The 12,539-nt window shown below is 46.5% G+C and overlaps 1 protein-coding gene across 1 annotated transcript; it reads left to right on the top strand.

The window, feature by feature from the left end:
• The first annotated feature begins 1,957 nt into the window (after positions 1-1,957).
• On the top strand, positions 1,958-3,046 carry LOC132888957 (zinc finger protein 501-like). The gene has a single exon (XM_060925040.1). The coding sequence runs from the start codon at positions 1,958-1,960 to the stop codon at positions 3,044-3,046; it is 1,089 nt and encodes a 362-aa protein (XP_060781023.1).
• Positions 3,047-12,539: the final 9,493 nt, after the last annotated feature.

Raw genomic sequence — 12,539 nt, 5'->3', positions numbered from 1 at the left:
TTATGTAGTCTTTTTCAGATAATGCTAGGATAATGTTTTTCTTCCATCTTTTTCTGAAGCACATTGTAATGTATGAAAATCTATTGTGGATGGCACCTCTGCCGCCTCTCGTTCACTCAAGATGAACTAAACTTCGGACGACAGCCATTGTTGTGCCGCTTTGGTGTGACGTCATCAAAATGAACGAGTGAACGAACTGAACGAAAGAATTTCTTTGCTGAACTGACCGACATGAACGAACTGGCGGAAATGAATCGCCATGTCCCACCAATAACTCTCTCACACACACAGAAGGGATGGGCTGGTCGCGGGCTTCAGTCTGATTGACGTGTCAGTATACAATCATTTTGAGGTGGTACCTCGATATGATTGGATGGCGTTTTTCCTTTATTTTACACTGTAGACTGGATTAAAATATTTCGTTTTTTGGGTCAAACCTTCTATTGTACTGCTTGCAACATGGGTGTGCATTTCATCCATTGATGGTATGGCTGATGGCTTTCAAAACGTCTCTGAATGGGGCAACAGGTATATTACATAAAAATGGATAACGGTAATGGTGAAAATGATAAGTTGGCCTTATATATGCCAACAGATATTCAAGGTATAAGTAGATGAAATGAACATAAAAGGGGTCTTATTTTCAACTAAAGTTTACTGCAGATGTAGTGAGTTGAAACATTTTCTGAATGAGCTAGTTGGCCCCTTTTAAATAAAAGGGTATCTATTCATACAGTGAGATCGCCAAAGTTTAATAAACTGAAAATGCAATAACTGTAATTTTGAAGTAGATGATGTATTGGACATGTGTCACTTGTGTTTTGTGACTTATTGTAAAAATGATATAAAGGGTTCAAAATCGTATAGTTACAAATGTAATAGTAACTTCATATGATAATATTAACCACTGGTTATTTCAGAGAGGAAAAAAATGGGGACACTATTGCTTCCATTCGGGACAATATAACACAGAATTCGGGACCACTGGGGGACACAAAGAAAAAAAGTTAATTTCGAGCCCTGCCTTACACACAACACATACACCTCAGGACTGTGCACCTTACACACAACACATACACCTCAGGACTGTGCACCTACCTTACCTTGCAATACTTCATAAATGTGTAATATTTTATTTTATTTTATAATGTGAATCTCTCATGCAATAATTTATAATGTGACTCTCTCTGTGCAATAATTTATATGTGCAATGAGCAATACCTCACTCCATAATGTGTAACACAACACATACACCTCAGGACTGTGCACCTTACCCCCCTTATACACTCCCCCACCCTCCACCCCTTTTTTCCCCCTTCCTCTCTCTCTCTCTCTCTCTCTCTCCACACTGTTTTGCACTGTTATTGGAGATGCTTTAATCTCATTGTACATGTGTATAGTGACAATAAAGGCATTCTATTCTATTCTATTCTATTCTATTCTATTCTATTCCATTCAATGTATTTTTGTATTACTGCTGGTTGGTGAGTCATCCACTGGTGGCCACTGGGTGTCACTGTCTAACCTTGCATTCACACAAGCGAGCTAACGGAAACCGATCATTCGCTGCACAAGTGTGTGACACAGAGCCATGAGTCCAGCAATAATGGATATTAATTACATAGAACAGTTGGATCCAGTTGTTCATTGTCCCTTGAAACTCGAGTACAGTGCACATCCTCAAGTGACAAGAGTTATGGTCACCACACATGCCCACTGGAGACATGATGCAAGTGATCTGAGTGACCCATCAGTTGCTAATATAAATGCAGTCCAATCTGTAAATAAATCAGAAAGCTTTGTTTCTATGTACAGGGTTACAGAGAGTATCCATGTTTTCACATCTCTGAAATTTTCAGAGCAAGTATTTTGTTTGTCATTGGTCTATCCAATGAAAGCCACAATAATAATGCTATAAACTTCACCCTTTTATTTATTTATTTCTTCTTCTCCAGGAATGACAAATGCCCTGTTGCAAGTCTTCTCCTGCTCCATGTGTCCGCTGTCCTATAAATCTCAAGTTTACCTCCATAAACACACCAGGAGATGCCACTCTGAGGAATGTGTAACACCAACAGGAAAAGGAGAAAATAAATATGACAATCTGATTCCCACACCAACCTCCAATATTCATCAAACATCCCGTGGTTCTGTCACTACAAAAGCCTCTAGACAAAAGCAGAAAAGAGATCACCTCTGTAAAGATTGTGGGATGAGATTTAATGACAGAAGCAATCTCAGAAAGCACCAGCGCATTCACACAGGAGAGAAACCGTATCACTGCTCACAGTGTGGAAAGAGTTTTTGTCACCACAGTACTCTCCAAAGACATCGACGCATCCACACAGGAGAGAAGCCACATCACTGCTCAAAGTGCGAGAAGAGCTTTGCGCAAATATGTAATCTCCGACGGCACCAGCACATCCACACAGGAGAGAAACCCTACTCCTGTCCACAATGTGGGAAGAGTTTTACTTACAGAGACAATCTAAAAATGCACCAACGCATCTACACAAGAGAGAATGTATATCACTGCTCACAGTGTAGAAAGATTTTCAATCACCAGAGTAATCTCCAGCAACACCAGCGTGTTCACACGGGAGAGAATCTGTTTAGCTGTTCAGAGTGCGGGAAGAGCTTTCTCCACCAGAGTCATTTCCAAACACACCAGCGCATTCACAGAGGAGAGAGGCCTTATAAGTGTGTAGAGTGTGGGAAGAGTTTTGCTCAGCACAGTTATCTCCGACAACACCATCGTATTCACACGAGGGAGAAGCCGTATTCCTGTTCTTTGTGTGGGATGAGTTTTACAAAACAGGGTCACCTACAAACACACCAGCGCATTCACACAGGTGACAGACCGTATCGTTGTTCACCCTGTGCAAAGAGTTTTACTCACCACAGTTCTCTCCAGCAGCACCAACATATTCACACAGGAAAGAAGCCTTACCACTGCTCACAGTGTGAGAAGAGTATCACTTGGCCTAGCACTCTACAGTACCACCAGCACCTTCATGCAGGAGAGAAGCTCTATCACCATATTTAAGAAAACACTGCTTTGAAATGGTTACTGAAGCCAAAGACCATGATCAGTGCCAGAGTTGTCAATAAAGAACAAGAAAGCACCTCTCCAGTGGACACAGGAGCATTGAACCTAGAATCTGTGGAGAAAAGGTTACCTGGTGGGCCAAATCTAGATTCTAGCCATCCATCCATTTTCTAAAGGGCTTATCTGTCAGGGGCATGGGGGAAGCTGAAGCCAATCCCATCTGACTTCGGGTGAGAGGCGGAGTTTACCCTGGGAAGGTCGCTAATCTATCACAGACATGAACAACCATCACACTCACATTCACACCTCTGGGGGATTTAGAGGAGCCAGTTGACTGAGGGCCCGTCCACACGAGTACACGGCCTCACCCAATACACTGTCATTTTGAAAAAAATCTCCATAAACACGGCGTTGTTTCCAGAAATATCTGCATCCACACGGATTCACTGGAAACGACCCAAAACGCTGTAGTACATATGCCAGGCCTGTATGTGGCGCTGTGACGCCACCACACCAATACACTAAAACCGGAAGAGAAGCCATGGAGCATGCATATAAAGGTCATGCGCTTTTTTTTTTTACAAACAAGCTCATAGCACGAGAAGAGGACGATCATGGCCAGCGCAACTCTGAGAGTTGTTTCTGCAGTACGAGCACAAGCCTGTAGTCCACCATTGTTGTTGTTATGACGTGTCTAGCGGCAGTGGCTGAGGTTAAAGGTTAGAGAGGCGGGGCTTATACGTCATTGTTTCTGAAAAAATCCGCATTCGCCGTCCAGACGACTCCGGGCTATCCGGCGTTTTAGGATTTTCCCACTCTGGGACCCGTTTTCAAAAAATACCGGTTTCATACCTCGAAAAAGCCAGATCCGTCTGGACATGAGGCCGAAACGATAAAGTATTTATGCGGATTCGACAAAAACGTACTCGTGTGGACGGGCCCTGAATCTACATGTCTTTGGACTGTGGGAGGAAACCAATACAGGCATGAGGAGAACATGCAAACACCACACAAAAAATACCCAGTCAACCATGAGGTTTGAACCCAGAAACTTCTTGCTGTGAAGCAGCATTGCTAACCACTGCACCACGGTGCCACCTTCAAATCCAGACTCTTTTATGAATAATACAAACTATTAGAATTTAATAATAATAATCAGTTCAATTTATATAGCACCTTTCTCACACCCAAGGTTGCTTTACAATTATGAAAAAAGAGAGAGAGAGTCCACCAAAAGAGGGTCAGGATGTAATTCCAATGGCATAGCTACCACAGTCCCACCAGGCACACAAATCCCACACCGCCCGTACAGCTGCCACGCCACTGCCAGGCAACATCGCTCAGAGCACTGCGCCATGGATCCACAAAGCAAGCACAGAAGCACCGCCACACAGAGCACTGGTATGTCCCAAACCACCTGCACAGCCACCACGATCCCACTGGGCAACATCGCTTGGAACACCGCACCAAGCACAAAACCACCGTCACACAGAGCGCTGGACCCCGATGTTAAAATGAGCAACAAGCTCACTGCCATCCATAGTGAGGAGCACAGGCATCACCCATGGTGGACCAAGGCCTGAAGAAAATCGATGCCAAAACTGGGTCCAGAGCGACACCACAACCGGCAGACAAAACACTCAAACAAAAAACAAACATCAAACTACACAAAAAAACAAAAGAGGAAAAAAAAGGAAAAGCTCCGGTGAGAAGCGGCAGCCAAAATTATTTTAGTGTCCTTCAGAAACTCAACCCTTCTTTTGAGATGATGTGAAATTCAAATTTTCAGAAACTATGCAGTGCCATGCCACGCCACATGGAACAACATATCCAGATATCTTTAAACAGCATATCCAGCAACCTTTAAAATGCACGTGCAGGTGGATCACTGCTCTTCTGAAAGCCAAAGGAGCTCCAGCATGCTACTAGGTACATTAAGTGTAATGAATTAACTGACTATGACACCACTGTGGAAAACAAAAAATGTTGTTATGCAGTCAAATCAAACTTGATCATTCCTTTTCATCACAGTCATTTGTTGAGTGAGGAACAAAGTATTGCATGGTTCCACTGAGATTCCAGAACCTTTTGAAGAACATTTTGTCTTGAAAGATGAACTGCAAAGAAGTGTACAGGAACAAAGACCATAAGATGAGGCAAGGCAATAGTCAATAGAAGGTGTTATCTGTAGAAGCTGGTCAAAGAACCTGCAGGAAGATACTGTCCATAAACATGGAGGATTTGGTTCAAATGTTCTGGAACCTACTTGATTACTACTGTGTTATATTTACTCCAGTTGTGCTTTGAGTGGCTGGTCATGGCTCGCATTCAGGCCTCCATTCCAGCAACACTGGACACCCACTATTACTCCTATTGGAAAAACTGCACCATAACTTCTACCATCAACCTGGACTTATCCCAGTAGGAGTAAACAGTCCCAATAACATTAATACTAACAATTCTGATCCAGCAGCAGACTGGGTGGGCTTCAATCTCCACTGCATTGCATCCTTGTCTGAAGTGCCTCAGTTTGACTTTCCTATGCACATCAAAATGCTCTATGATACATCCGTAGAGGCAGTTTAAAAAGGTTTTTGTACCAGCCACATTCAGATTTCATAGGAAGTAGAGAGCTTGTGGAAGAGGGGTTCTGTGGTGCAAGCAACAGAACCTGAAAACGACTATCAGTGTGATTGTCCTGGATGTAGGACGCAAATCCATCACTAAGCCTCAAGTTGACCAATAAAATTAGTTTAAGTCCTAGACAGTGTTGCCAGATACTGCTGACGTTTTCCAGCCCAAAATATGTTCAAAACCCGCCAAAGTGCACTTAAAACCGCCCAATCTGGCAACACTGATCCTAGAGCACATCATGGACCAGTGATGAACTGGAGCACTACTACTGTATGTCAAGTCAGTTTATTTGTATCACACTTTTAACAACAGACATTGTCACAAAGCAGCTGTACATAAAAATAAAGACTTTAAACATATGAGCTAATGTTACCCCTGATAAATGTATTTATCCTTGATGATTAAGCCTGAGGTGATGGAAAAACTCCCTCAGATGACACGAGGAAGAAACCCTGAGAGGAACCAGACTCTGAAGGGAACCCATCCTCATCTGGGTGATAACAGATAGCGTGATTATAAATAACTCACTTCTATAACTGTAACCTCTAGAGTCACAAAGTACAACTGTGAAAACAGGAAATTCATTATAGTTTAACAGGAAGTGTGTTTTGTTGAAGTTATCAACTGTTCGTTGATTGAGACTTGAGTGTAAAACTGTTCATGACAACCGCAGTCCTAAAGTTATCATGGGGATTGTCGTCTGAAACCATCAGAGCAGAGCTGTGAAAATATTTCGTTTCAGTCTTTGAGACATGTCAGAAAATCCAATACCAAATATTAATTATAGACCCTTTTTTCAGGTATTAATAATTCCAAATGGCCTGGAAACTTATTGTATTTTATGAATCTCAGCACCCCCTCCTAGAACTGCCACCTTATTGTGGTGGAGGGGTTTGTGTGCTTGAATGATCCTAGGAGCTATGGTGTCGGGGGCATTATGCCCCTGTCAGGGTTTCCCAAGGCAGACAGGTCCTAGGTGACAGGCCAGACCAAGAGCAGTTCACCAAAACCCTTATGGAGAAACCATCAAAGACCATAACATCGCCCGGTATGGCGCAGCCGGGGCCCCACCCTGGAGCCAGGCCTGGGGTTGGGGCTCGTATGCAAGCGCTTGGTGGCTGGGCCTTTACCCATGGGGCCCGGCCAGGCTTAGCCCGAAGAGGTGACGTGGGCCCGAACTCCTGTGGGTTCACCACCCACAGAGGTAGCAGTAGGGGACTGGTGCAGTGTGGATTGGGTGGCAGTCGAAGGCAGGGGCCTCGATGACCTGATCCCCGGACACAGCGGCTAGCTGTTGGGACATGGAATGTCACTTTGCTGGGGGGAAAGAGCCTGAGCTTGTGCGGGAGGTTGAGAGGTACCGGCTAGAGATAGTCAGGCTCACCTCCACGCACAGCTTGGGCTCGGGAACCCAGCTCCTCGAGAGGGGCTGGACTCTCCACTTCTCTGGAGTCGCCCATGGAGAGCGGCGGCGGGCTGGTGTGGGCTTGCTTATAGCTCCCCAGCTCAGCCGCCATGTGTTGGAGTTTACCCCAGTGAACGAGAGGGTCGCCTCTCTGCGCCTTCGGATTGGGGAGAGGGCTCTTGCTGTTGTTTGTGCCTACGGGCCGAATAGCAGTATAGAGTATCCAGCCTTCTTGGAGTCCCTGGGAGAGGTACTGAGGGGTGCTCAGACTGGGGACTCCATTGTGTTACTGGGGGACTTCAATGCTCACGTGGGCGACGACAGTGACACCTGGAGGGGCGTGGTTGGGAGGAACGGCCTCCCCGATCTGAACCCGAGTGGTGTTTTGTTATTGGACTTCTGTGCTAGTCACAGTTTGTCCATAACGAACACCATGGTCGAGCATAGGGGTGTCCATAAGTGCACGTGGCACCAGGACACCTTAGGTCGGAGGTCGATGATCGACTTTGTTGTCGTTTCATCTGATCTCCGGCCCTATGTCTTGGACACTCGGGTGAAGAGAGGGGCTGAACTGTCAACTGATCACCACCTGGTGGTGAGTTGGATCCACTGGCAGAGGAGGAAGCTGGACAGACCTGGCAGGCCCAAACGTATGGTGAGGGTCTGGTGGGAACATCTGGCCGAGCACTCTGTTGGGGAGGTCTTTAACTCCCACCTCCGGGAGAGCTTTTTCCAGCTTCTGAGGGAGGCGGGGGACATTGAGTCTGAGTGGACCATGTTCTCTACCTCCATTGTGGACGCAGCTGTTCGGAGTTGTGGCCGCAAGGTCTCCAGTGCCTGTCGTGGCGGCAATCCCCGAACCTGGTGGTGGACACCAGAAGTAAGGGATGCCGTCAAGCTGAAGAAGGAGTCCTATCGGGCCATGTTGACCTCCGGGACCCCTGAGGCAGCTGATGGGTATCGGCAGGCCAGGCGTGCTGCAGCTCGGGCAGTTGCGGAGGCAAAAACTCGGAACTGGGAGGAGTTCGGGGAGGCCATGGAGAAGGACTATTGGTCAGCCTCGAAGAAATTCTGGCAAACCATCCGGCGCCTCAGGAGGGGGAAGCAGTACTCTGCCAACACTGTTTACAGTGTGGGTGGGGAGCTGTTGACCTCGACTGGGGACATTGTCGGGCAGTGGAAGGAATACTTTGAGGATCTCCTCAATCCCACATCATGTCTTCCATTGAGGAGACTGAGGCTGATGACTCAGAGGTGGACTCATCCATTACCCAAGCCGAAGTCACTGAGGTGGTTTGCAAGCTCCTCGGTGGCAAGGCACCGGGGGTGGATGAGATCCGCCCTGAGTATCTCAAGTCTCTGGATGTTGTGGGGCTGTCTTGGTTGACACGCCTCTGCAACATCGCGTGGCAGTCGGGGACAGTGCCTCTGGAGTGGCAGACTGGGGTGGTGGTCCCTCTTTTTAAGAAAGGGGACCAGAGAGTGTGCTCCAATTATAGGGGAATCACACTTCTCAGCCTCCCGGGGAAAGTTTACTCTAGGGTACTGCAGAGGAGAATTCGACCAATAGTCAAACCTTGGATCCAGGAGGAACAATGCGGTTTTCATCCTGGTCGTGGAACACTGGACCAGCTCTATACCCTTCATAGGGTGCTCGAGGGTTCATGGGAGTTTGCCCAACCAGTCCACATGTGCTTTGTGGATCTAGAGAAGGCATTCGACCGTGTCCCCCGTGGTATTCTGTGGGGGGTGCTTCGGGAGTATGGGGTTCGGGGCTCTTTGCTAAGGGCTGTCCGGTCCCTGTACAAACAGAGCAGGAGTCTGGTTCGCATTGCCAACAGTAAGTCAGACCTGTTCCCAGTGCATGTTGGACTCCAGCAGGGCTGCCCTTTGTCACCAGTTCTGTTCATAATTTTTATGGACAGAATTTCTAGGCGCAGCCAGGGGCCAGAAGGAATCCTGTTTGGGAACCACAGGATTTCATCTCTGCTTTTTGCAGATGATGTTGTCCTGTTGGCTTCTTCAAACCAGGACCTCCAGCATGCACTGGGGCGGTTTGCAGTCGAGTGTGAACCGGCTGGGATGAGAATCAGCACCTCCAAGTCCGAGGCCATGGTTCTCGACTGGAAAAGGGTGGTTTGCCCTCTCCAGGTTGGTGGAGAAGTCCTGCCTCAAGTGGAAGAGTTTAAGTATCTCAGGATCTTGTTCACGAGTGAGGGAAGGATGGAGTGTGAGATCGACAGGCGGATCGGTGCAGCCTCCGCAGTGATGCGGTCACTTTACCGGTCCGTCGTGGTGAAGAAGGAGCTGAGCCAAAAGGCGAAGCTCTCAATTTACCGGTCGATCTATGTTCTGACTCTCACCTATGGTCATGAGCTTTGGGTAATGACCGAAAGAACAAGATCGCAGATACAAGCGGCCGAAATGAGTTTCCTTCGCAGGGTGACTGGGCGCTCCCTTAGAGATAGGGTGAGAAGCACAGTCACTTGGGAGGAGCTTGGAGTAGAGCCGCTGCTCCTCCACATCAAGAGGAACCAGCTGAGGTGGCTCAGGCATCTTTTTCGGATGCCTCCTGGACGCCTCCCTGGGGAGGTGTTCCAGGCATGTCCCCCTGGGAGGAGGCCCCGGGGAATACCCAGGACACGCTGGAGGGACTATGTCTCTCAGCTGGCCTGGGAACCCCTCTGTGTTCTTCCTGAGGAGCTGACCGAGGTGTCTCGGGAGAGGGAAGTTTGGGCTTCCATGCTTAGACTGCTGCCTCCGCGACCCGGTCCCGGATAAAGCGGAAGAAGACGAGAAGAGACGAGACGAATCTCAGCACAAGGTTATTCAAGCGTTCCAAAGACCTATGCATGTTTGCTCACAGCGCTGAAATAGATTATGAAAGTGGATATCAGGGTTCTCTGGAAAATCTGAAGTAGCCATCTAAAAAAAAGTAGAAGGTGGCTAATGTGCTAATGGTAGGGGGGTCTGTGGGCATGCCCCCCCCCCCAGAAAATTTTGAAATTTACATGCCTGCTGGTGGCTTCTGGTGCAGTCCCAGCAAATAAATTACTCACCATTTCCCTGTAAAATACTTACAAAATATGTATGAAATTTCCCTCCAGATGTGTGTCTGCTTGGCTTTCTCAGTTCCCCTCTGTAGTACGCTGCCTGGCTCTGTAACATAACTACATGATGTAACATAACTACATATGCTATGGCGTAATCACGTGGTCTGGCTTAGCCAATCAGAGCGCAAGAATTGAACAACAAATATTTTTTAGCTTGTGGTCATGGCCCGAATCAAAGACAATTTCATGGTGGAATTATTGGATTTGCAGCTACTTATGGGCAGCAGAGACGATATAAATCACTTGAACATTGAAAGACATTTTTTTTGGGGATCAAGTAGCCAGCACAAGCCGTCCATGTAGCCAGAGAAAACCACCAGTCGCTGGTGCTTGTGGACATCTCTGGGACATAATCTGATCTCTGTGCTCCTGTTACAGGGTGATGATCTACTGGACTGAAATGTATTCTTATTATCTTGGCACCACTGTCCATAAGTCCAAAATTCCATATTTATCCTGTACGATTTTCAGTCCACTTTGGTTGTCACAAATGAATTTCACACACTGTAAATATAGTTGAGATTAACGGCTGATTTAGTGCAGCTGCGAGCAAAAGCAATCAGTGACAGCGGTCTGTTAGTGTGATAAATTTCTGATTAAAATTTTAGTGTGAGCACTGTTATAACACTCATCAACAATCCTCTAATAGGAGGTACAGGATGACTCTCAACTCACAGGAGAGTGACATATATGGTAGTGATGATGGAGAAACACAAACAAAACATACCAATGGACAGGAAAACAAATCTTCTTATTACCTTAAGCTCAGTTTAGAGTGTTAAGTGCATGAGCTGATTTCTGGCTCACACTGATTGATGAATAGAATGTAGTCATATTGTTTAATCACAGGTCTATCGTTAGAGGATCTTCATCACGTAATCTGATATGGAAACACATGCCATCACAGAGACTACTATAGAATTCAGAACAGGGTTTACTGGAATCTCACACAGTGTGACAAGCATGGGCACCGCCGGGGGGGGAAAGGTTAGAACAATTCTAGGGGCCCAGCACTGCCATGGGCCCTTTAAGGGGCTGATAATATGCTTTTAATGATTTTAATAAGACTTTTGAAATAACAACAATGCAATATTCCATCTGGTAAAATGAGTTAATTGAACAAGGTTGTCTATTTCTTGAGTTCTTCAACATATTGTCATTTAACCCTCCCCCTTTTGTGAAATGGTACGGTCCAGTTCTGGTAGAAGCGCGATGCGTTAAATCTGTGTGCTGATCAGTGCAATGCTACTTGCTGCTGTGTCGCGGTGCAGCAGCCAGCCAGCCAGCAGTGGAGTGTGTACAGTCTATGATTGCTAAATATGAAGAGTGGCTGTCAAAAACGTAAAGAAAGGCAGCTGAAAGCTGAGAGGGACCGGAGAGGCAGGCAACTGGTCACTCAGTTTTTCCCAAAGAAAGGTAGCTATCTCTCACATCTCATCTCATCTCATTATCTCTAACCGCTTTATCCTTCTACAGGGTCGCAGGCAAGCTGGAGCCTATCCCAGCTGACTACGGGCGAAAGGCGGGGTACACCCTGGACAAGTCGCCAGGTCATCACAGGGCTGACACATAGACACAGACAACCATTCACACTCACATTCACACCTACGGTCAATTTAGAGTCACCAGTTAACCTAACCTGCATGTCTTTGGACTGTGGGGGAAACTGGAGCACCCGGAGGAAACCCACGCGGACACGGGGAGAACATGCAAACTCCACACAGAAAGGCCCTCGCCGGCCATGGGGCTCGAACCCGGACCTTCTTGCTGTGAGGCGACAGCGCTAACCACTACACCACCGTGCCGCCATCTCTCACATGTGTGTTCAAAATATTAGCGAATGGTAAATGAACAGTATGAACGTGGTTGGATTAGCCTATCAAGAGAACACTTTTACAGTTTGTACAGTGACATTTTTTCCATTTTAATAACTGAACTGACTTGTGTGATAAACAAGATGAAATATTACGTTATGCTGGTGCTAATAACTAGTGCTAATAACCAGTTTCATAACTAATGGGGTGCCCTAAATATGCACATATTCAGCCTCAGGGGGACCTCCGCCCTACCAAACCACTGAACCCCCCTTTGGAGAAGGAGGTAAGCAGCAATACAACCCATAAATGCGTTAGGATTGAAGTTTTTAATGAGCGAGCGCCATATACAGTTTGCTAGATTAAAGTGTTGCTAATAACGGACACCAGTCAAGTGTTTGACATGGTTACGTGTGTGGAATGTTCACACGTTCTAAACCATTGGTTTCAAATTGAGGAGCTGGAAAAAACTTTTTCTATGATTTATTAGCAGTCACATCACACATTTCACTACCAATTGTCCT

Source organism: Neoarius graeffei, chromosome 7 (genome assembly GCF_027579695.1).
Source record: "Neoarius graeffei isolate fNeoGra1 chromosome 7, fNeoGra1.pri, whole genome shotgun sequence".
Taxonomy (NCBI): Eukaryota; Metazoa; Chordata; class Actinopteri; order Siluriformes; family Ariidae; genus Neoarius; species Neoarius graeffei.
Note: the sequence above shows the minus strand (reverse complement) of the source record. Positions and strands in the feature narration are given on the sequence as shown.